Source organism: Alligator mississippiensis, chromosome 1 (assembly GCF_030867095.1).
Source record: "Alligator mississippiensis isolate rAllMis1 chromosome 1, rAllMis1, whole genome shotgun sequence".
Lineage (NCBI taxonomy): Eukaryota > Metazoa > Chordata > Crocodylia > Alligatoridae > Alligator > Alligator mississippiensis.
Genome location: NC_081824.1, coordinates 244551313 through 244575945, shown reverse-complemented (window position 1 = coordinate 244575945; position 24633 = coordinate 244551313). Strand labels below are relative to the sequence as shown.

Below are 24633 nucleotides of genomic sequence, written 5' to 3'. Positions count from 1 at the left end.
CTCTATAATGGATGCAGAGCATGACCCCTACATGTTTTTTAGCTAGATGGGGGCTTTGCAAGAGAAACTTCATAAAATTGATGTTCCTGGTTTAGTTTTCCTTCCTTAATGCAAACATTATAATAAGACTGCAATAAATATCAGAGATGCATTATGTAATTGCATGGTTCTTTACATTTTCTAATTGGATGGTGTAAGTTAATGACTTTGGTGAAAGAAATGTTAAACAGAATCTGTTTTTTGTTAGGAAAACAGTACTTCCTTACTAGGATCTGTAACAGCAGCCCAGCTTGTTGTTCTCACCTGGTTCCTATATCTCCTGATGACAGGGGATGTACCATCTATGCTCCTCCCTTCCCCTTTGCCTGCATGTGGGGCAAGCTTCTTTAACAGAGAGAAGCTCAAAGACCAGAAAGCCTTATAAAGAATAGAAATGGTATCTTGCTTGGACATATTCATTGAATGGTAGAAAATTAGGGTTGGAAGGGACCTGAGGAGGTCATCTAGTCCAACCCCCTGTTCAAAGCAGGACCAGCCCCAACTAGCATATCCTGGCCAAGGCTTTGTCTAGTTTGGTCTTAAAAACCTCCAAGGATGGAGACTGTACAACCTCTCTGGGTAACTTGTTTCAGTGTTTTACTATCCTCTTAGTTAGAGAGTTTTTCCTAATTTCCAACCTAAAGTTCCCTTGCTACAACTTGAAACAATTTCTCCGTGTTCTGTCATCTGTCACTACTGAACAATCTAGCTCCATCTTTGTTGGAACCACATATGGTTCCATGTGCTACATGTGGCATCTTTCTTGGTAGTTGAAGGCTGCTATTAAATCTCCCCTCAGTCTTCTCTTCTCCGGACTAAATAAGCCCAGTTTCCTCAGCCTCCCCTCATAAGTCATGTGCTTCAGCCCCCTAATAATTTTTGTTGCCCTCCACTGGACTCTCTCCAATTTGTCCACATCCTTTCTGTAGTGGGTGGCCCAAAACTGGACACAGTACTCCACATGTGGCATCATCAGTGCTGAATAGAGAAAAAGAATCACCGCCCTTGATATGCTGGTGATGCTCCTACTAATGTAGTTCAGTATGACATCTTTGTAACAAGCACGCACTGTTGGCTCATATTCAGCTTGCTGTCCGCTGTGATCTCCAGGTCCTTTTCTGCAGAGCTGCTGCTTGGCCAGCTGGTCCCCAATCTGTACTAGTGCATTGGGATTGTTCCGTCCTGAGTGCAGGGCTTTGCACTTGTCCTTATTAAACCTCAGGAGATTTCTTTTGGTCCAGCCCTCCAATTTTTCAAAGTCTTTCTGAATCCTAGTCATACCCTCCCACATAGCTACAACTCTCCCCAGTCATCTACAAACTTCCTGGGGGTGCACTCCATGCCATCTTCCAGGTCATTGATGAAGATATTAAACAAAACCGGTCACCTGGAGCACTCCCTTGGGTCACTCCATGTTACATTTCTTTAAACAGTGCTTGGGTTTCGTTTTTGTTTTTTAATTTAAAATTAAATTGGAAGTGGTTGGTAAAGTGATGAAAGCCAAGGGTGTACTTGGGTGGCATGGGAGTATAATGTGTTTTACTGGTGACAACCTTGCATCTATCTGAAGGGAAACAGATCTTATTTGATGATCTATCAGGGGTGGGCAGTTATTTTGGGTAGAGCCTGCCCCCCTCCCCCCAAGGCAGGACAGCCCCACATTGGCTGCAAGCAGCTGCTTGGGAGCGGGGGCAATGCATGTGTGCTTTCCCACTGTGTTGAGCACCAGCTCATTCCCCACTGGTGAGCACAGGATATGCAGGGTCGGGGTTGCTTGCTGTTCCCCACCTATACTGCAAGGCTCGGGCAGGGGCACTGGGAGTGAGCGGGTACACGGGAGCCAGTGGCAGCCAGGTGGGAGTGCAGGTCCTGCTCCCGTGTCTCGGGGCCAGAGCCAGTGGGGCCCAGAGCAGGGCAGCAGGAGTGCGGAGTCCCAGCCAGCAGGAGCTCTATGGAGCTGGTCCAGCTCCCCCCTCTCCTTGCTGGTGCAGCCCAGCTCAGCTACACAGACCCCTGCCAGCCCACATCCCATGCTCCTACAGGCCCACTCTGGGCCCTGCTGGTGCTGGCCCCGGGACACTGGCACAGCCCCTGTGCTTCTGCTCACTTCCACTCCCCCCATCTCCACTGCCACTTTCCTGCCTGCCCGCCGGCTCCTAACTGCATGGCCAGACTGTGGGACTCAGCAGGAGCTGCCCCATCCCCAAGACTGGGGTGATCCCTGCAGTCCTCCCTTTGTCCCCACCCCCTTACCTGAATTTCCTGGGCTGGCACAGCCATGAACAGCCCCATGGTCCCAGGCCAGAAGCCCTTACTAGGCAAGGGCTTCTGGCTGTGGAGGTGGGGCCTGGCAGGCCCTGCTGTTGCAGGAACCTCCCGGGGCTTCCCCTGGGTCCTACTGCCTCTGGCTCCTGTCATCTTTGGATAGAATGGCCTGGCGGACTGGATCCGGCCCATGGGCCATATTTTGCCCATCCCTGATATAAAGAAATGTGTACTTTTTTTCCCTGTTGTTTGCTACAAGATAGGTGAAACTCTTAAAGCATATAACAAACTGTTGTGATATTGGCTAATTTCAGGAGTGTGTGTGCATGAGCAATTTTCAACCAGGGTTCCATGGCACTGTGGGGTCTTGTGAGATCCTCTTAAGGATGCTGTGTAATACTAGGTGTGCAAGCACTCAACATGATTCACAAGATAAACTCAGACATTTCAAATGGGAAATCTGACTGTCAAAAATGTTATGACTTGTTGTGGTTTTTCAGAGGATGTTTGCCATAGAAGAATTGCTTTATTATTTTTCTGTAGTCAAAAAATAAGTCAAAGCTAAGAGCTGACAATTTTCCAAGAGATGTTGCAACTCTGTCTAACAAGGGATACCTTGAGTCTGAAAAAGTTGAGAACCACTGATACAAGTAATCAAAGCATTCCTGCTTAAAGTACAAGTATTGTTAGCAGATCTTTGAACAGTGTATAAATGAATAATGCAGCAACCTGGATGCAGGTAATTGTTTTTAAGCTTCCTGAAGACTAATAAATAAGCTCTTTAACTAGAGGTGTACCTATATATTGATCCATATTGTATCTGCGCCAATAAAAGGAAAATTGACATTGTTGGCAATCGGCTTTTTATGGCCGATAATGTCACGGATTAAATACCATGTGCATGTGCGCGGCTACAGCATGCACTGGGCCAGGAATGCCTGGTCTGTAGACTGACTGGTCTGTAGTTCCCTGGATCCTCCTCCTTCCCTTTCTTGAAGATGGGCACTATATTTGCCCTTTTCCAATTGTCTGGGACCTCCCCAGATCGCCACAAGTTTTTCAAAGATAATGGCCAGCGGCTCTGCAATTACATCAGCCAACTCCCTCAACACCCTCACATGCATTGCATCCAGCCCCATTGACCTGTACATGTCCAGCTTTTCTAAATAGTCCCTAACCTGTTCTATTTGCACTGAGGGCTGCTTACATTCTCCCCAAACTGTGCTGCCTGGTGCAGTAGTCTGGGAGCTGACCTTACCTGTGAAGACAGAGGTAAAAAAGGCATTGAGCACTTCAGCCTTTTCCTCCTCATCTGTCACTAGGTTACCTCCCCCATTCAGTAAGGGGACCCACACTTTCCCTGACCTTTTTGTTGCTAACATACTTGTAGAAATGCTTCTTGTACCCTTCATGTCCCTTCCTAGCTGCAACTCCAGTTGCACTTTGGCCTTTCTGATTTCATCCCTGCACGTCCAAACAATGTTCTTGTACTCTTCCCATGTTGTTTGTCCATGCTTCCATTTGTAAGCTTCCTTCTTGTGTTTTAAGCTCGCAGAAGAGTTCTCTGCTAAGCCAAGTGTCGGGACCCAGGGCAGCTGGCCAGCAGCTGTCTCTGACTCTCACCCGGGCAGTTAAGGGTCCGTTGCCTTAGAAGGCCGTCAGGCGGGTATTTGTGACGCTTGGAGTGGAATTAATTAGGCGGACGCTTATCGGTTGTAAAGCAAGATTATTTATTTACGCCGTCAAGGTGGTGAATAGCGGAGGTCAGAGATTTTTGGTTAGTTATAGCTTAAGGTTCGTAGGTCATAGGTTGGTCTGTATAAGAGTTTGTCGGTCGGGCAGATAAATGGAGAAAAAAGTCGGGCCGGCAGGTCGTTGATTTACGTCTGATTAGGTCGAGACGGGGGAGACTGACAAGTGATTAATTTGTCAGTTACTCTCACGCATCTGTTTAGAGGTTTTTTTAGGTGTGTGTGTGGAGGTTTCCCGTTCTTCACAGAAGTGAAGACGGGTTTTATTTGTGTAATAGCCAATTGTTTTTTGCCACGTCATAAATTTAATTAGAATCGCCAATTATCTAGCGGTCTTCACTAGGGTGTTATTATAAGGTTATTTTTTGGTTTTTTTGACCAGTTATAATGATTTATGTATAGCACAGAAGGCTAAGTTTTATTTTATGTTAGTGTCGCAGTTATAAATTTTTTTTGACATGCGCAGCAAAAAAAAAGTGGTTATTATCATTTTTGTTAACCCTTAGTTAACCTAGTGTAGAAAAAAACTGTTTTGAATGGTTTTATTTGTTTGTGACACGGGCACTACTTAATTGGGTTGTGACACCAAGCTGGTCACCTGCCACATTTGCTATTCTTCCTGCACATCAGGATGGCTTGTTCCTGTACCCTCAGTAAAGTTTCTTTAAAATACAGCCAGTTCTCCTGGACTCCTTTTCCCCCTCAGATGGGCCTCCTAGGGGATCCTGCCCATCTGTTCCCCGAGGGAGTCAAAGTCTGCTTTTCTGAAGTCCATGGTCCTTACTCTGCTGCTCTCCTTTTCTTCCTTTTGTCCTGATCCTGATCCTGAGCTCAATCATCTTGTGGTCACTGCTGCCTAAGTTGCCATCCACTTCTACATCCCCCCCCAAAAATTGTTCCCTCTTTGTGAGCAGCAGGTCAAGAAGAGCACAGCTCCTAGTTGGCCTCTCCAACACTTGCACCAAGAAGTTGTCTCCAACACTCTCCAAAATCTTCCTGGATTGCCTGTGCACTGCTGTATTACCCTCCCCACAGATGTCAGGGTGATTGAAACCCCCTCTAAGACCCAGGCCTGAGATCTGGAAACTTCTACTAGTTGTCTGAAGAAAGCCTCATCTACCTCATCCTCCTGGTCAGGTGGTCTATAGCACACACTCACCACATCACCCTTGTTGCTCTCCCCTCTGACCTTAACCCAGAGACTTTCAATAGGCCTGTCTCCAGATTCATACTGGAGCTCTGAGCTATCATACTTTTTTACATAAAGTACAACTCAACTCCTCTTCTACCTTGCCTGTCCCTCCTGAACAGTTTGTACCCATCCATGATAGTACTCCAGTCCTGCGAACTATCCCACCACATCTCTGTTATTCCAATCACATTATAGTTCCTTGACTGTGTGAGGACTTTCAATTTTTCCTGCTGGTTTCCCAGGCTCCGTGCATTCATGTGCAGACACAAGGTAACTAGGCGATTTGCCCTACTTTCTCAGGAAGAATAAGGAGTCTTCCCTGTTGTCTCTCCTGCTTCTGCTTTCTCCAGATCCCCCGCTTCCCCACTTTGTTCTCTATCCCCCAGTAAACCTAGCTTTAAAGCCCTATTGCATTACTGTGATTACTGGATATTAAGATATTTGTATCCTGTAATTAGCTCCAACCGACCCACCTATCGCACTTCAAAACATGCCTTTAGGAAGAGTTCAGGAGAGGAAACTACTGTGAAGTAATGGTTCATCTATCATGAAAGAAAGGTGTAAACCTACTTCTCAAATCCATACAGTGTAATGTAGATGTGTTGGTAATAATCATTAATAAATGAATTATAATTTAAATACAATTCTCAAATGTAATTCTAAAACTTTGAACTTTTCATAAAAAGCCCAATAGCAGGGTATGCTTCTCTTCAGGTTCTGGTATTGCTTCCTGAGGTCATAACAACACTACAGTTTTTATTCAGTTAATTCCCTATCCTAATCATGGATTAATTCCAACCATGGTTAATATTTGAATGGCAACTATAAAATCAAACCATACTTTATCCATGGCTGTGTCTGTTACAAGTTTGGCATGCTCAGCATGTGTATAGTTCAGCAGCATAGATGGAGACCTCTAATCATATCTCCTCATTTATCTCAATTTTCATTTGGAGTAGGACTGAGATTTGAGTGCATTGCCATAGAAACCACTAGTTTTGCTCTGCATACGTGTCCTGTACACACTTGATCCTCTTCTCCAGAAGAATGATACCTATACTTGGATTTTTTTTTTTAAATACATTGACACAAACATAAACAACATATCTGGGTTGGATGTACCCATATGCTTGCATATTTTTTGCCAATTGTGTGTCAGTATATGGGCACATTTCAACTAAGTTTGTCTTGTGTTAAGGAATAGTAATTTGTTTATGTAATTGCAAGCACCAAAACAGTGGAACATATGGCATCAATATACTTCAGTGCTGTGTGTTGGTCTGCTGTTTCTCAAATAGTTTGATCCTTTTGTTGCCGTTCTTAAACTGAATTTCTGAGCAGATTAGTATCAGCTAGGTACAGGCTTCAGTTTTTCACAATGGATTGTACATCAGGAAGTGTATGAAAAACCTAGTTGAGTGACTTTTGCAGCCACATCACAGCAGAACCACAACCCTGGCCATCTCCAGCTATTGCTGTTAAGTGTTTTGTTTTTGTTTTAATGTATCTAGTTTTATTAAGAGTGGGCTGTTTTTTGTAGAGCCTTAAAACAAAAGTGACTTGTTCACTACTCATTTGATTCCAGATTTGTAATTATTTTGGTGAATGGTTTCACTTCTCTGTTTTGCTTGGATGCCTCCATGAGGACCACTTTTGTGTGTATTATGTGAATGATTATGCAAGTGATTTATTTGGCTCAACTTGTGTTTATTTTATAGGAATGAAAAGTTACAACTGAATTGAGCAGCTCATGTTTATGATATAGCTATAATATTTTGAAGAATTTATTAAATCTACTAAATGTCTAGATCAGAAGCATTTTATTGCAATAAGTTAATTTTTTATCTTTTTAAAGATAAAAGCTGGTTCTTTGGACTCCATAGTTTAGAACAATTTTCTCTCCCCTCTCCCTTAAGGTTACTTAATACCTGTGTAATAAATGAGTAGCTTGGAGATTAAGGCAGTTTAATCTAAAATAAGTTTTCTGCACTAACATGAATATGTATTATAGCTGGGGGCATTTCCATTTAGAAGACGTGTGCTGGTAAACTATTGAAGGGTTCTGGACAGCCACTTGATAAACCTAAATAATTTTTAATTACCGAGTAATTAGACTGATAACCTGCAGGGACACGGCCTTGGATTGTAAACTTTGTGTATATGTGCACTGCATATATACAAAACGGAGGTTCTAGGCACGAGTATGATACAAATAACAGAATGATTACAATGGGTTGACAAGTATGCCTTTTGCAGAGCCTTCCTACCTCATCCGAAGTGGGAAGGTAGAATAAAGAAAATAAGTGATTTTTTTACATAAAAAGTTGACTTTTACATAATGAAATTATTTTAAAGCTCTTACGAAACTAATGGAAACAGATTGCATCAGCTAATGGGTGGGAGCTAAACACTTAAGCCCCCAAACCATAAATATTTTCAGAAACTGAGTAGACTTTGGAACTGCACATATGCTTAATGTTAGGTGCATACATAAGTGTTTGCAGGATTGAGATTTTAACCTATATTCAATTGAAGGGTTATCTAGAAATTCAGGATTTGCATGCACTAGACTTGATATGCTTTCATCTAGGATTTCCACTGGGACCGAATAGGTTGCTCAATAAAATAGATGTGCCAATCTCCAGTATCTGACTCTTCTTCCTCCCCCCTGGACACTTGATACATTTTGTGAATATGCCCTGTAGTTATTGAACACCAGGTGCCTAAATATGAGGCACTCTACTAGATATATTTAGCACTGTGTGGACTTCAATTAATACCACATTTTTTATGAAACATATCTGACTTGCTATGAAATCAAAAGGCAGTAACATTTACTAAGTAGTATAAGACCTGGCATCTGTAGTTAGTGGGCTTGAATTGGAAGATTTAGTGTGGGGGTGGGCAAAGTACAGCCTGTGGGCTGGATCTGACCTGCCAGGCCATTCTATTCAACCTGTGGGGCCCCTAAAACATTTAGAAAATTAATATTTACCTGCCCCTGGCTCCTATCAAAGATGACAGGAGCCAGGGGCAGTAGGACCCAGGGGAAGCTCCAGCAGGCTCCTGCAACAGCAGGGTATGCCTGGCCCTGCCCTACTTCCTCCCACCCAGCTGGAAGCCCCTTCCTAGCAGGGGCTTCTGGCCTGTGACAATGGGGCTGTTCGTGGCTGTGCCAGGACAGGAAATTCAGGTAAGACCGGGGGGGAGGGAGGACCAGGGGGATTGCCCCATTCCTCCGGGCCAGGCCAGCTCCTGGTGAATCCCATGGTCCAGCCATGCAGCCAGGAGCTGACGGGTGGGCGGGAAAGTGGCAGTGGGGGCTTGGAGGGGGAATGGAAGTGAGCGGGAGTGCAGAGCCTGTGCCAGTGACCTGGGGCCAGTACCAGCGGGCCCAGAGGAGGGCAGTAAGAGCACATGTGTGGGCTGTCAGGGGTCTGTGGAGCTGGGGTGGGCTGCAGCAGCAGGGAGGGAGGAGCTGGTCCGGGAGACTGTCGCAGGCTCCGCACTTCCACCTGGCTGCTGCTGGCTCCCATGCACCTGCTTACTCTCTCCATTGCCACCGTTGCCTCATGGAGCAGGGGTGATATGGTGGAGAGTCAGGACAGCCCTGTGCAGGCTCTGACCAGCTGCAGCACAGGGCGCTGGCCACCGGGGGGGGGCACTTTTCCTCCATGCTGAGCACCAACTTGTTCCCTGCTGGTGAGCACAGGGTCAGGGCTGCGCGCTGCTCCCCACCTGTACCATTGGTTTGGGGTGGGGGCACTGGGACTGAGCGGATGCATAGGAGCCAGCAGCAGCCAGGTGGAAATGCAGGGCCAGAGCAGAGCGGCAGGAGCGCAGGGTCCCGAGTGGTAGGGGCTCTATGGAGCTGGGGCAGCTCCCCCCTCTCCTTGCTGGTGCAGCCAAGCCTGGCTCCACAGACCCCTGCACTCCTTCTGCCCCACTTTGGGCCCCATCGGTTCTGGCCCTGGGACATTGGTGGAGGCCCCACAGTCCCACTCAGTTCCCACTCCCCCTCCCCAGTATTTTTCCAACTTTCCTGCCCACCCACTCTGCACTACATGGCTCCCACACACATACGTCCCCACAAACTTCCATATACAATCACTTCTGCATGTAGACCGCAAACACCCACAAATCAGGACAAAAATATATCTTTTTTTAATTAAATTAAAATAAATATATTATTATGGGTGTTTGATTTTTAGTATGTAATTTTTTTTTTCCCCCCTAAGATGGCAAACCCTTTTCCCCAAAGGAGTACTTCCAGGGGCAAGGGGTAAGACTTCCATTGGCAATGGTCAGAGGCTAGGGGCGGGGCTTCTGGGCCCCAAGATGGCAACCAAGGGGCAGGGCACCTGGCAAGGGGTGGGGCTACCTATGTGGCCCTCGACAATTTGCCAAAATTCGGTGAGTGGCCCTCCACCCAAAATAATTGCCTGCCCCTGCTTTAGCATCTGTTAATCCGAATGAAGGAGCACATCAGTTGCTTCAAGAGATGCGCATCACTGTAGAGGGGTAGAATCTCTATTGAATATTGGACAGGTGTTGCACGCTATGCTCACTGTGTTCGTACATGGTTATGTGGTATATTTAAGGATAGAAAGCAGTTTTGAGAACTTTATGCCCACACTTATGAAGACCATTTAAAGGTTACAATAGGAAAACCCTTCTGTAGACAGAAACTACTTATTATTCTTGTTGTTTTTCTTCGGTGTACCTGGTATTTTGCCATCATGCTGTAGTTTCATATTGCAGTTGCTGAAGTGACGAGATGTGCCTCAGCAGGTACAGTCTACGTGCAGGTGTGTGAAATATTGAACTGTGTGTAGCAGGAAACTGATCTATTTTAAAATACGTTTTGTGCTTGCTTGCTAAAACTCGCGCTTTAATCTAGCATTGTTAAAAATATATTGTCAAGAGATCTTTAATAATCTTATCGAGACTGTCAGTACAGGAGACCCTCGCCATTCGCAGAGGATACGTTCCTGAGATCCCCGTAAATGGCGAAATCCGCTAATACTGATAGGGCTCCCTGTCAGACCCCACAGCTGCCCCTGCTCCCCACCACATTCTTTGTGGGGCTCCCCTGCAGCACCTGGGGACTGACCCCTTTCCTCCCCCCCCCCCCCCCCCCCCCCCCGAGTGCCACTGTGGCTGCTTCTGGGAAAGATGCTGCCATCGCCTCCTCCCTCCACATCTCCAGTGCTCGCTCTCCGCCTGCCTCGTAGCTCTGCCCTGCCCCTCAGACATTTGAATCCGTGAATCCAGAGTTTCTGAGTAGTGAGGGTTTCCTGTAGTTCCATAATGATCTTATTTTGTTTTGATTACTGCACTGATTACTGAAACTTTTTTTCACTCTACTGATTTTTTTTTTTTTCATTACAATTCTCTGTTACTTAAGGTACACTTATTTTATTTATTTTTCCCCTAGAAAAAATTGAATTGTTAATTGCCTGGTGTCTAATGATTTGATTGTAGCTTAAAAAGAAATTTAAATTTTAAGGAAATACAGAGTTAAGAACCAACTATTAATAAACCTCTGGAAAATATTTTCCAGTATTTAGGTCATCTATTGATTTATTTAAGGGAAGCTGCCACCTAACTACATTTGAATGTGTAGTGTGTGGGTGGAGAAAAGCACTGTCGTTCAATCTGAAATATTGAAAATGAGTTTTTCAGTTTAAACATTATTCTGTGACATTTGTTTCATCTTTTGTAACATTGTCTCCCTGTGAGAACCAGAAAGTGTAATTCTATTCAATTTAAAGAATGAAAGGTAGATTTCAAATCAAGCAAATGATACAGGCACCAAAAATAGAATGAATGAATAAAAATAATATAGATCACAGAAATATTTGGTCTCAGTAATATAAATTTATAAGTAACACACATCAAGCAAACTTTAAATGTTATTTTAGCTTACTAGTGTCCTCCAATTTGAAGAATATTAGGTATTTGTGTATGTGTACAAAGGACACTATTGTTTAATAAAAATATTGGAGTGTTTTAAAGTACATAAAGTTTGTTGCAAATAACTTTTACAGGGAGAAGGAACTTGCAGAAGCCCTGGAAGAAGGAGGCTGTGATCTAGAAACTGTAAGAAACATAATTCAAGGAAGACGATTGCCTGATGATCTGAGGGCTAAAGTCTGGAAGGTAACTGACTAAAGTCAAGAAATGGATGATACTTTCTTTTTTTTTATTTCTTTGCAACTGAAATGGTCGTTATCTTGTATCACTGTAACAGGAACCTTCCCATGTGTATGTATGTGGAGGATGAATATCATCCAGGGTTCTTAAAAGGTTTTGAAATGTTTGCTGTTCATTTAGTTTAAACCAATTGAAGTCAATAACTGTATCTCTGTATAGGTACAAAGAAAAGTGATTAGTATTTTTTATGTTTGTTTGTTGTTTGTTTTTTTTCTTTCCTCTCCAGATTGCATTAAATGTTGTAGGGAAAGGAGATGGTCTAGCATCCTGGGATGGTTCTTTAGATCTACCAGAACAGAGTATAATATATAAGGATTGCCAGGAGCTAATTGGTAAGTTTGATTACACTGTCTGCATAAAAACTTTTTGCCATCTCTGTTCTCTTACAGCATGTAATTAACATAATTGTCTCAATAAAGCTTGCATTGCTGCAGAAGCTGGGTACGGAAGGCAAAAGCATACATAACATGGAAGAATCATTAGATACCTTTTAATGTGTAAGCAGAATTTTATCTAAACTCAGACCTTTGAATGGATGACATCATAGATACACAAAGTATTCTGTGGTACATGCTAAATTGCATAAAGTAAACAAAGTCCAATGGGAAGAAAGCTAATAGTTAATTTTCTTTCAACAAAAAGTTTGCCTTCCCAGTTTTATGGTCTTAATGTAATGTCCTTCATACTTTAAACTAGAGGTGAACCAATACATTGGCCCGATATCAGATCGGCACCAACTTATAAAGAAAATTGGCTTTATTGGAAATCAGCCTGATGTGGCCAATAACTTGACTGATAAATGCCTGTGCATGCAGATAGTGAGGAGCACAGCCCGGCATCCTGGAGACTTGCGTGCAGCTGGTAAATCTGTTATGGTTGGAGGAAAGGGGCATGGAGGGGCAGATCATCACCCCCTGCGGTGAGGGACGGAGTGGGACAGGTGCTACCCAGCCAGGGTGAGGCGGGGGTGGAGCCGCACCTCCTCTAGAGGGGTGTGTGCTTCCCCCCCCACCCCGATCTGGGGGGGGCAGGTGGGTTGCAGCTGTGGGCAGAAGCTGGGGCTGCATTGGGCTCTTCTCAGTGGGGGCTGGGCTTGGGGCAGTGGGGAGGCGGCAGTGGGAGGGGACTTTGAGGGGGGGCTGCATACCTCCCCAAGTTTCAGTGTAGTGTCGTCGATTTCCCCCCCCCCCCAAAAAAAACAAAACCCTGTTCCCAGCACTGCTGCCGCCTGCTGGGCACAGCCCTGGCTCAACCCCCGCCTCCACCCACGCCTTGGGAAGAGCCAGGACTGCGCCAGGCAGGTTTTGGCAGCATTGGAAGGGGCTGTGGCAAAATTTAGGGATGGCTGCAGCTCCAACGCCCTACTCCCCCCATAGACTTACCTGTATCCAACTACTGGAGCTACTCCCACTACCCTACCTGGCTATAGGTCGGTCACATGTGTGAACACGCGCATGACGCCACCTGCCTCTAGTCACTGCCACTCCCACCATGCCCAAGCAGCGTATTACAGGCTGGTTTCCTGTGGTTTTCTCCTTTTTAAAGGGGAAAATCCACAGTTTTGCACCTTTTCCCATGGGAGACAGAAAACCTGGATTCCTGGTGATCACCTCACGTAGAACTAATAACCACAAGGAAAGAAAATGCATTTGCCATTCTGTACTATTGAAGTCAATTTTTTTTTTTTTTTAAAGGGCAAATTCCATTTCCAGCAGAAAATAGAGGGAAATTTAGCACAGCAGAATGAGCCTGCCCAAGTTGGGCTTTTGCCTGAGCATGAGAACTGAAATGCTTGCATACTTTTATGGAAATTGCCAAGGGATCTTTAATAACTGCAGGTTGCCAGCTCATCACAAAGAGCAGCAAAGTAAAGTATCCCCTGACACAGTGCAGAAGCAATGGTTTGATTCTGGCCGAGAGGTCAGAATGCCAGCTACTTTTATCATTAATACCAGTTCAAGCAGCATTTTTAGGAGGAAAGATCTCTAATTCCACTGTTAGCTGCAGCTTAACTCATTCTATTCCATTGGGCAGTCAGATAGATAGATACTAGCTACAATAATATTTTTATAACTGTTGCAAATACTCACATTATAAAATTATATCCAGTTTTAAAACCAAGTAAATAAATTTATTCCCCTCTAATATTAATATTTAGAACAGGCTTTGTCCTACTTTCTGACTTGGTGTTTTCATAATGAAGATAAAAAATAAGCCTAAATGGACACTGTGCATTTAATACACTTTTGTCTGAAAATGTTACCAAATGTAATTAGCTCCTCCAAAATGGCCTTTTTTAAATTTTCGTTTGTACAAGTCAGCTTCCCCCTTTATTTAGGTCTTTCACCTAGCAACGCAGAAGAGTATGTTAAAGAGAAGAGACTGCAACTTCAAAAGTACAATACCTGCTACTAGACATAGTGTAGTGAAGACCGCTGGATTTCCTTACAGAATTCTCAACTGTTTTGAAAGAGTAGCTATTGTTTGACTCATTCTTTTCTTCTCAGTCACTCCTATTTCTTTACCTTAAAAGAAAAATGTCACTCTGCACATGCCCCAGATCTTAAAATTAACACTGAAGAGCAGCCAAATTTCAGAAGCTCTTAAAATACATAATTTTCATTGGTGTTAAAATTTATTTTGAATTTTAGATTAGATTAGTTTTTGAGCACAAACTGCTGTTTCTCAGGTCTGGGCAACACATGCAGGCTACAAGTTGGTGGTATAGCTTATTAGTGGTAGAAGCCAGAGATGGAAAGTCAAGGACACAGAATAAATGTAACCTACAGGTTACAATTCCCTGCTGACCAGGCTGTTTCTAACAAACCCTCCTTCTACTGCTTGCCATATTAAATGTGAATCAAGGTGGCAAAATGCTAATATAAAAAAGAATCTGAAACTCATCTGTGAATTCAGTCAGTCATGCATTTCCTCAGAATGCAGTCTTGATAGTTCGAAGTACCAGCAAGTAAGTTGCCATGCACATCAGTTTCAATTTACGTGTTGTACCATTGAAACATTGTAATTGGATTACTGAATACTTTGCAATTCCAGTGCTAGAAACCTAAGCTTTAACCAAAGAAGATTTTTTTTTTTCTTTGGCTACTGTGGTTACTAGGTTATCCTTGAAAGAGAGTAGCATATAAACTAGTGTAGCCTTATCTTCCAGAGTCCAAACTGCTGAAACTACAGCACTGAGAATTTCCCTTTTCATCTTAGTTAATTGAGAGACCTAAAGATAACCAATTTAACTGCTCATCATTTTTAGCTAACAGCTAATATGTTTATTCTATAATCTCAGGCTGCCTTCCTAGATACCAAAAGAGCCCAGCTACCAGCCATTTAGCTGACATCCCTTTTCTCCCAATGATAGATTCTGCTATACATTACATTACTAGCACAAATATTGAAGCTATAAAGACAAAATTGAATGTAATATGAAAATAAGTAATGATTATTATAATTATTCTTATTCATTTACATGTTGATTTAAACTATATTTTACTGACTTGGCTTCATCAGGACATATATATTCTCTTGGAAATTCCATGTCTAATTTACAGTAGCCTCCAACCCCAGCCTGTAGTTCCTTTTGAGCACTGTCTTACAATCAAGTGCAGAAAAACCTTAACTTCATATTCATATTTTTTATATACAGATAATGCATCATAGAGAGTACCTTTGTGCTCTTGTATAAACAGAACATATCTTAATCAAAGTGAGGTCAGAGTTTACGTTTTGTATGCAAGTAGGCTTGTGTAGAATTAGAGGTATGCACTGTGGGTTGAGCTTTGAAACTGAAAAGAGTTTGTTGTGAAGTCTGGGGAAACTGAATCGTTCTGAGCCCACAAGAGGCTGAGAAGCAAGTGTTGTGCTGAGTTCACCAAATGGGAGAAACAAGGGGAATTTAGTGCACAAATTTATAAATATGGAGTTTCCACGTTTGTTTGGGGGTTTTTGGGGGGGGGGGTATGTGGCGATTTCTCTGTTGGTACTGTGCTATGACATTCCAGCATGCTTTATAACTACAGTTGTATACAAAAAAAAAAATTACAAGTTGCTCATGAAAAGTTAGGCTAGTGGTTTAATCCTATTTGCACCTCTTCTCTCAAACTGGGTTCAAGCTTTTATGTACAAGCAAATGCGGTAGTGTATATAGGCATGATCAGCCTCTGAAACTATTTCATTAGCACAGGGATTTTCAACCTTTTTTAGTCTAAGTACCACTGGCAGCTGGATGCTGAAGTGGGGGGAGGGGTGTGACTGGATGCCGAGCAGAGGGGAATAGCACACAGCTGGATACAGGGCAGGGAGGTGGGGACGGAGAGCCACCGCCTCCCAGAAGCAGGATGGGGCGAGGTGGGGAAGTTCACTGGGCTGGAGTGAGGGCAGCAGCGCCCCTTTGCTGAGTGGGGAAGCTCACCAGGCTGGTATGTGGTGGCAGGGGCCGCCGCATGCTACCTTCCCTGCCCCACAAAGGGGTGCCACTGCCCTCACCCCACCCCAGCCCTGCTCCTGGGTGGCGGCAGCGCTCAGTCCCCTCCCAGCTGCACTTACCCACTAAGACTGGTACCCCCAGGGGTATGTGTACCCCTGGTTGACAACCCCAGCATTAGCAGACTCCATGAGGCTGTTAACATGAGTTCTAAGTATGTTATGCTTGTGTTTTTCCAGACCAGCTGTCAGTTCCAGAAGAGGAGAAGTCAGTATTACTTTTGGACATTGAGTCTGTTATTACCTTTTATTGTAAGTCACGTAATGTTAAATACTCTTCTTGTCTCGGCTGGATACATTTACTCAAGCCGCTGGTTCATCTTCGAATTCCACGTAGTGATTTGTACAACTGCTTTTATGCAATCATGAACAAGTATATTCCCAGGTAAATGCATATTTTTTGCATGTGATCTGTATTTGTTGACAGTGAATGTGTGAAATGGCTTTTATCAAAAAATATGTGGTGTCTTTAGCAAATAACGTATAGCTTACTGCAGAAATAAAGCGATATTACTGTTTACAGCAGAACTGCCAAACTCCCTTATGCTATTGTAAATTTTATTGCGTACATGAGAATGTATTTAATCCAAGTGAAACAGATGCTTGCGTTTAGACTAACTACTCTCCCAGTATGACTACAAAAAATTTGTGTTCTAATTTAGATTATGGTAGTACCTTGAGATTCTAAATGAGATTTGATACCCCAATGTGTGTGGTGTTCCATGAATGCATATCAGTAGATAGGTCATGCTCAAAGAGTTTAATCTTAAGAGACAAGACAAAAATCTGCTGAGAAAATATTATTCCTATTATAAAGATAAGGCAATCAAGATAATTAGGTAATTCACCTCAGGATACACAGGCGGTCTGTAGCACAGTTGATTCGTTTAGATTTCCAGTATCAGAGTTAATTGCAAAAAGATATTTTCTCTATCAAAAATGAAGCAACCTTTATGAAAACTTTTATGATATAAGTTATTAATATTGATACTATCCTGCCTCAAATGCAAATTGTGCTGCGGTCCAAAGCTGCCTCTTCATTTCTCCAGTGGCTGAGCTTGCTGTCCTGCTGCCTTCTTTGCCCAAGAAAGGGGTATCTGAACTCACTCACTGCTCTTGAGGCAGTGAGTTGCATGTCGACTAGATATGTGGATAGATCGCTAGAAATGTGGTTGTCTTGCTAAGTGTAGTAAAGAAATTAATGAATCAGCACTAAAAAAAGAGTTCAATCTTGAAATGCATTATTTATTGTGCTTATATTTCACTGTAGGTGGAAGTACAGAGTTCTCTAAATTACTAAAGCTGATTTTTGTTTTGTTTTTAATATGAGCCTACTTTTACTATTGGGACTTGGTAAAGTGTGCTTGAATGATTTTAAACAGCTTTATGCATTAACCATGCAGAGACCACAGACAGATGTTATGTTGGTAGTGCTACAAGTGTCAAAAGTCAAGAAGACAGATGTGTACACCCCAAGTAGCACCATCAGAAATATTCCTGGATTCTCTGTAGCACTCTGTTTTATAGTGTCACATGCAATGTCTGTACTTTTGTGGGACAAGGGATCTTTTGGTTCCTGAACATCCCACTGTACAACACTGGGGATGTGAGGTCAGAGAATATGGTGGACAATTATTGAGCATTGCTTGGGTTCTTAGCTGTCATTTAATCAAGGGGGGCAGAGAACAGAGCTGCAATTCCCAGAGACTGGGGGTAGAAGTGCACTCACTGAGAGTCTGCTGCTGTCCCACAGAAGGCAGTGGGCTGCTGCCATCAGTCTCTGGAAAGCTGCAGCTTTGCTTGTTGCTTCCCTGCAGGCTGCCAGGAAATACACTTGTTGCTCTTGGTCTCTGTGGAGCTACACTTTTATTTGCCACTTCCCATAAGCAGCACTAGGCTGTCAGTCAGCTAGCTACTTCCTTGTCCACCCCCTTGTTGCAGAGCATGCTGCTCTATGCCTCTGTGGCAATTTTATAATGCTCCTTCCAAGGGGGCTACAAATTTAATATTTGTCCAAAGTGAAATTATGTTGTGAGCTCAAATTGTTTTGCTAAAAAAGGTTAATGAACTGTGTGCCTTCAGCGTACACTTAGACTGTTAACCCCGGAAAAACAGAAGTCAAGGTTTGGAATAGACTGCTGCCGGAGGTGGTTCAAGCACCCACTTTGAACGCCTTCGAGACACATTTGGATGTTTATCTTGCTGGGGTCCTATGATCCCTGCTGACTTCCTGCCCCTGGGGCAGAGGGCTGGACTCGATGATCCTCCCGAGTCCCTTCCAGCCCAAATGTCTATGAAATCTATGAAAATTGTCGTACCTGTAATGGTTCGAACGGTATAACTTATTTTAAGATAGACACGCAGATCTTTGAAGCAAGCTTTTGTTTATTTAAGAGAAAAGGAATAAACAGACTATACTCACAAAATCCAATACAGCATGCTCAAGCCTTGTTACTTCTTATGTGCAATTTCTAAAGACACCCTTAAAGACGATGCCTGGAGCAGGTCACCTAAGTCGTTGGTCATACACTACCCGCAAAGCTTCTAAATTATCTGTTCCCCCAGCAGTACGCTTCTATGAGAACCCTAAGATCTGCAGACCTTGCTCAAATTTCGGCTCAAATTTATTCGCATCTAAGCGGAATTTAGGACCAAATTTGGATTAACCTTTACTGTGATTGGCTAAACGCTAGAACATTTTGTGGTTAGTGTGGTCTGCAACTAACTTTATTTTGTACTGCATTGTGGTGAGAGACCCTTTTCACCTCTGATCTTCTCAGGTTAGGCTCCTGGAAACAAGTTTGCAGATTACAGCTTACCTCCCAGAGGCTTTGGCATCACTGAGCTGCTCTTCATGGTTTGCCAGTACAGGTGTTTCATTGCTTTGACAATGTTGTGAAAGGACATGTTTCCCTGTTTCGGCGGCTCAGTAGCAACCGTGCAGTCAGAACACTTGGGTTTCTCTTTTGTCAACTTTGTACTTTGTTTCTGTACTGTCAGCAAAACCATAGATATGGGTATCACAAAGATAATGCATTGAACATTTAAAAGAGTGTATTGGAGTGTTTACCAGTTGCTTCAGTACCTACAAAATGTCCACATATGAGATGCTCAAATTGATAACTATATTTGATTGGAGGTCTTCATAGAGAGTTCATTTTACCGTAAAAGCAACTTCTATCTCTGCTATCTTACAAGTGAATTCTTCCCCTTAAATGTCCTGTGCTTTCAAGGTGAGCAGTGGACACTTTTAAAAATCACTTTGGTCTGTTTTTTCAATGTGGCACACTCAAGTTCATGATGCCTTTCAGTTGTGTAAATCTGTGTGGATGCTACTACTACATGACAGTTTAAATCTTGCAAAAGCATCTAATTGTCCTTACTACTCATCCAGTTTCAATGTGGCTGACTGTGTAAGTCATCACAGGATCAGTCCCTATGTTGTTGTTGTTTTTTTGTCTTAATACACATGAGGTTGCCTGCTGACTGGAGTATTGTGGACTTGTTATAATTATTCCTGCTCCTTATTTTTCAGGGATTGTTTTCTGAAGGGGAGACCATTTCATCTCTTTAGGCTGCTTCTCCAGTACCATGAACCAGAACTCTGCTCTTTTCTTGACACTAAGAAGATGACACCAGACTCATATGCACTCAACTGGGTAATAAAGTGAAAGTAGGGAAACATAATGAGAAATAAATTTCTGTAGAAACTTTAAGTGAAAACTGCCAAGTTACAGAATGCTAATATAAGGGAACTTTAGGTTGGTTTTTTTTTTTAAATAACTTTAAAGTGTATTGGAATATGTGAAGATCATAGAGATGTATTTGTTGTGCATGTGTTATCTTTTTATAATCAATTCTAATAGGAGGCAAGGTGCTGTGAACACCAGATCTTCATTCATAATATATAGCTTTTAATACAACATATGCATACAGAGGCCTTGATATTAGGAGTTGGAAATAATTGGCATTACATTTGGGTGGCAGTATATACATCAGTGATTTGTCATATTCCAGGAAATTAATTTACAATACTCTAGAGCAGCAGTTGACAACCAGTAAAGGCTGTGGGCCAAATTGACCCAGTTTAGGCCAGACACAAGTGGTCGCTAGGATCTAACCAGTCCTGCCACTTTTCCTCACCATTGCCATGGGGAAAGTAAACAGTGCGCTACTTTTCCCTGCTCCTGCCAGGGAAAAACAGAGGTGGCAGACACTTTCCTTGTGTCCATCACCCCTATTTTTTTTCCTTCTCTGCTGGCACAGGAAGAACACCTGCTGCCACTTTTCCCCATGCTGACACTGCTGCTGAAGTCCCATGTCCATGTCTGTAGGTTGCCAGTCCCTGCTCCAGAATACTTATCCACCTGTGCATTTGTTCCACATGTGGTCATCTGGTCATGGATTGTCAATAATAGCTAGAGTAACTTGGTATAAACTCAAATCCCTCTCTGCTAAATACGTGAAATGAAAGCCACATGCAGAACTGATATTCAAACCTGTCATTGTTTATAGAATTGTGGAATGATATTTATTTAAAGAACTAGGTTTCTTCCTACTTCAGTTTTTTAATTAACTTGATTGAGAAGTAAGGCAAGTATGTGTCCTATTGATTTCAATGTTAGTCTTGTGTATCAGGACCACAAGATTGTACTGAAAGTTTGATAGCTTTATTGATGACTTAGCATATAAAATTAAATGCTATAATACAATTCCTTCTGTTTTAAGAAGTCTGTAGTGTGTGTGTGTGTGTGTGTGTGTGTGTGTGTGTATACACACACATGCGCACAACTTCGGTAGTGACCCATAATGTTTCTGGGCTGCTAAAATTATAAGTATGCACGTACAAATCTAGGTTTAGCCAGCCATCATCCAAAGCAGCTTCCTGTCCCAAATGGGCAGGGAGGACAAGGGATGGAGGTCTAGCCTCTTGCCTCCCACCTCTTCTTTACTCACCACTCTTGGGGGAGAATGAATTTAAGATGACCTTTCAATAATAATTTTCTACACATAGAACACTTGCTATGTAAGAGACTATAAGATGATGGTAAATTTCACTTAGTATTAGGAAGCTAAATTGGGGTGACTCCTTTTTCTGATTTTTTTCAAGGGCTGGGATGAAATTTATAAGTACAGAACTACGTAAGAAGAGGCTCTTACATTATGGTTGCATCATTGTCCTTCAAAGAGAGGCTGCTTTCAGCAGTTCTTCATTTTATACTTGTGCTAAGCCTCTGACTCTTATTACAGCTGTAGATCAGGAGGTGTTAAAATCTCACAAAGTCACTCTTAAAAGCAGGTGACGTGCTACTGAAAGTTTATGACAATGGTGGTAATACAACAGAAGATTAAATAAGATTCTAAACTGATAAAGTAGTTTACATTTCAGTTGAGCATTGTTACAAATTTTGCCCAAGATATCTGGAAGGAAATGAATAAATTGTTTTCTTTCATGTGCTATGAATTTTTTTCATAGCAGCAAAGGATGCTTTCTTTAGGATTGTGTATACCCAAATATTAGTTTTTGGGTTTTTGGTTTTGTTTGTTTTACAGTGATTAAAAATGCTACCATTGCTGGCAGATGTTTAGTAACTCATCTCTCAGTTGTATGAAGGTGCCACACATGTGTCTATGATAATGAATGACCCTGTGAAAAGTAGCTGTATAAAAAATGGCACCATCTTAAAAAGAACTCACTGCTTCTCTTGATGTATTCAGTCATGTCTGCTGACATTAATGGCTAATTTTCTTAGATTTCCTAGACATTAGGGCTGGAAGGGACCTTGTAAGATCAGGTCCAGCCCCCTGCCCAAGGGGCAGGAAGTCAGCTGGGGTCAAAGGATCCCAGCAAGATAAGTGTCCAAATGTTTCTTGAAAGTGTCCAGAGTAGGTGCTTGCACCAGAGTCTGTTCTGGGCCTTGGGGGCTCAGACAGTAAAGAAGTTTTTCCTTATGTCCAGCCTAAAACGATCTTGCAGGAGCTTGTGGTCATTGGGCCTTGTCATCCCCTGGGGTGCTCTGGTGAACAGGCATTCCCCAAGATCATGATGCACACTGCTTATAGGCTGCCACCAAGTCACCCCTGAGGTTGCGCTTCTCCAGGCTGAAGAGTCCTATACATCGCAGCCTTTCTTCATAAGGTCTGTTTTCTTGTCCTCTGATCATGCGCGTGGCATTCCTCTGAACTCTTTCAAGCTTCACCACGTCCTTCCTAAATTGTGGAGCCCAGAATTGGATGCAGTACTCCAGTTGGGGCCTCACCAAGGTCGAGTACAGCAGGAGGATGACATCCTGGGTCTTGCTTGAGATGCATCGGTAGATGCAAGCCAGAGTTTTTTTTGCTTTGCCAGCTGCGATATCGCATTGGTGGCTCATATACATCTTGTGGTCAGTTGTGACCCCCCAAGTCTTTTTCAGTCATGGTGCTAGCAAGCATAGCATTGCTGAGCCTGTAAGTGTGACACAGGTTCTTATTCCCAAGGTGGAGCACCTTGCATTTCTTCGTATTAAATGCCATCAGGTTTTCATCTGCCCACCTTGCAAGCCTGTCAAGGTCGGCCTGGATCACAAGCCTATCCTCAAGTGTGGACACTCTTCCCTAAAGTTTGGTGTTGTCAGCAAACTTAGCCAGTCCACTTTTGACATCAGTGTCCAGATAGTTTTTGAAGACATTAAAGAGTACAGGTCTGAGAACTGAGCTTTGGGGGACGCCACTAGTCACCGAGTGCCTTGTTGATTCAGTTCCATCAACTGCCACTCTCTGGATGTAACCTCAGAGCCAGTTCTCCAGCCATCGGACTGGAGTACTCGAGGCTGCAGTTGCCCAATTTTTCCATGAGGACATCATAGAACACCAGATCAAAGACTTTTTTAAAGTCCAAATATATGACATCAACCTTTTCCCTTTTGTCCAGGTGATATATCACCTGGTCATAGAAGGAAATGAGACTTGTTGCGTGTAGGTGTTGCTTGATCAACCTGTGCTGGCTGTCCTTCAGAATGTTGCCTTCTGTTATCCTGTCAAGAATGATTTTCTTTGATAATTTTTTCCAAAATCTTCCCAGGGATTGAGGTCAAACTGACCGGCCAGGTCTTCTTTCCTCCCTTTCTTGAAGATGGACATCACGCTGCCTCTCTTCCAATCTTCAGGTACTTCACCTGAGCGCCACAAGTTCTTGAGTATCCTCACCAGCGGCTGCACTATGATGTCTGTCAGTTCCTTTAGCATTCTTGGGTGCAACCTATCTGGACCAGCTGATTTATGGGGGCCCAGCCTCTCAAGATGCGCCCTCACAAGATCCACACCAATGGTGGACATATATTCATCCTCACCCTGGTCATCCTGCATCATGTTAGGCAGGGTGGTCCCTTTGGGCTGGTGAAAAACAGACGCAAAGTAATCATTAAGCAGATTGGCTTTTTCCTGGGTGTCAGTAGTCAGGTGCCTCAGCTGGTTTAGCAGGGGTCCAATGTTGCCCTTGTTTTTCTTTCAACTCCCCACATATGTGAAGAAGGACTTTTTATTGTCCTTGATTTGTGTAGCCAGTTGGAGTTGAGTTGCAGCCTTGGCTTTTCTAGTTCACTCCTTACAGGTACGGACCAGTGCAGTATACTTCTCCTTAGTAGTGTTTCCTTTATACGCCTCTTTCTAGATGTAGGAGGTCCATGAGTTCCCTGTTGAGCCAAGGGTGTTGTTGAGCCCTTTTACCACCTTTTCTGTGGGTTGGGATGGACTCCCTTTGTGCTTCTAGGATCACTTCCTTAAAGAGCAACCACTCATCATGAACTCCCTTCCCTGTGAAATCATGGTCTCTCAGGGCCTCAAGAAGAAGCCTCCTGAGCTTATGAAAGTCAGCTTCCCTGAAGTCAAGGACTGCTGCATTGGTGGCTGACTTGCCAGCTTTGCGATGAATAGTGAAAGTGATTAACTCATAGTCACTGTCACCCAGCTTCCCTTCAATTCTTAGGTCGCTGATTAGATCATCCCCTTTGAGCAATACCAGGTCCAGCATTGCCTTGCCTCTTGTCGGCCAATAAACTTCTTGAGATGGGTAGAGCTCATCCACGCGTGTAAGGAAGCTTTGTGACCGATCAGATTTGGCCAAATGTTCATCCCATGAGATGTCCAGGTAGTTGAAGTCTCCCAGGATGACCGTGCACCGAGAGCATGCAGCCTCAGCCAGTTTCCTGGTGAATTCCCGGTATAGAATATGATGGTATATAATTCTTGGAATAGAATACGAGGGGAACTTGTTCCTGGTTTGGAGGTCTGTAGTAGACTACTACCATTGTATCCCCTTCGCTATGTTCCCCTTATATTCTAACCGAAAGGGTCTCCAGTTGTCCTCCTTGGGTACCAATCGCAGCTTGTAGGGATGTGTAGATCTACTTCACATAGAGAGCTACACCCGTGCCCCTTTTATCAGCACGATCTCTCCTTTACAGGGTATAGCCATTTATACCAGTAGTCCAGTCATAGGAGGAGTCCCACCAGATCTCTGTTATCCCTATGAAACCATAGTCATCTTTGTTTAGCAGAAGGACCAGTTCCTCCTGTTTATTACCCAAACTCCTAGCATTAACGTACAGGCAATAAATGTGCCATTGGAGGCCTTAGGCTTCCTCGTACGCATGGAGAAGCTCTGTTCTTGGCCTGGGGTAAGAGTGGGTTCCCTTG

The 24633-nt window shown here is 43.3% G+C and overlaps 1 protein-coding gene across 2 annotated transcripts in view; it reads left to right on the top strand.

Moving 5' to 3' along the window:
• Nucleotides 1-24633, top strand: part of TBC1D23 (TBC1 domain family member 23) — a 63713-nt gene that overhangs the window by 4835 nt on the left and 34245 nt on the right. For both annotated transcript variants that reach the window (XM_006258337.4, XM_006258336.4), the window contains exons 2-5: nucleotides 11298-11409; nucleotides 11690-11795; nucleotides 16138-16342; nucleotides 19493-19616. In XM_006258337.4, coding sequence (XP_006258399.3) covers nucleotides 11298-11409; nucleotides 11690-11795; nucleotides 16138-16342; nucleotides 19493-19616 — 547 coding nt within the window. The remainder of the gene's footprint in view (nucleotides 1-11297; nucleotides 11410-11689; nucleotides 11796-16137; nucleotides 16343-19492; nucleotides 19617-24633) is intronic.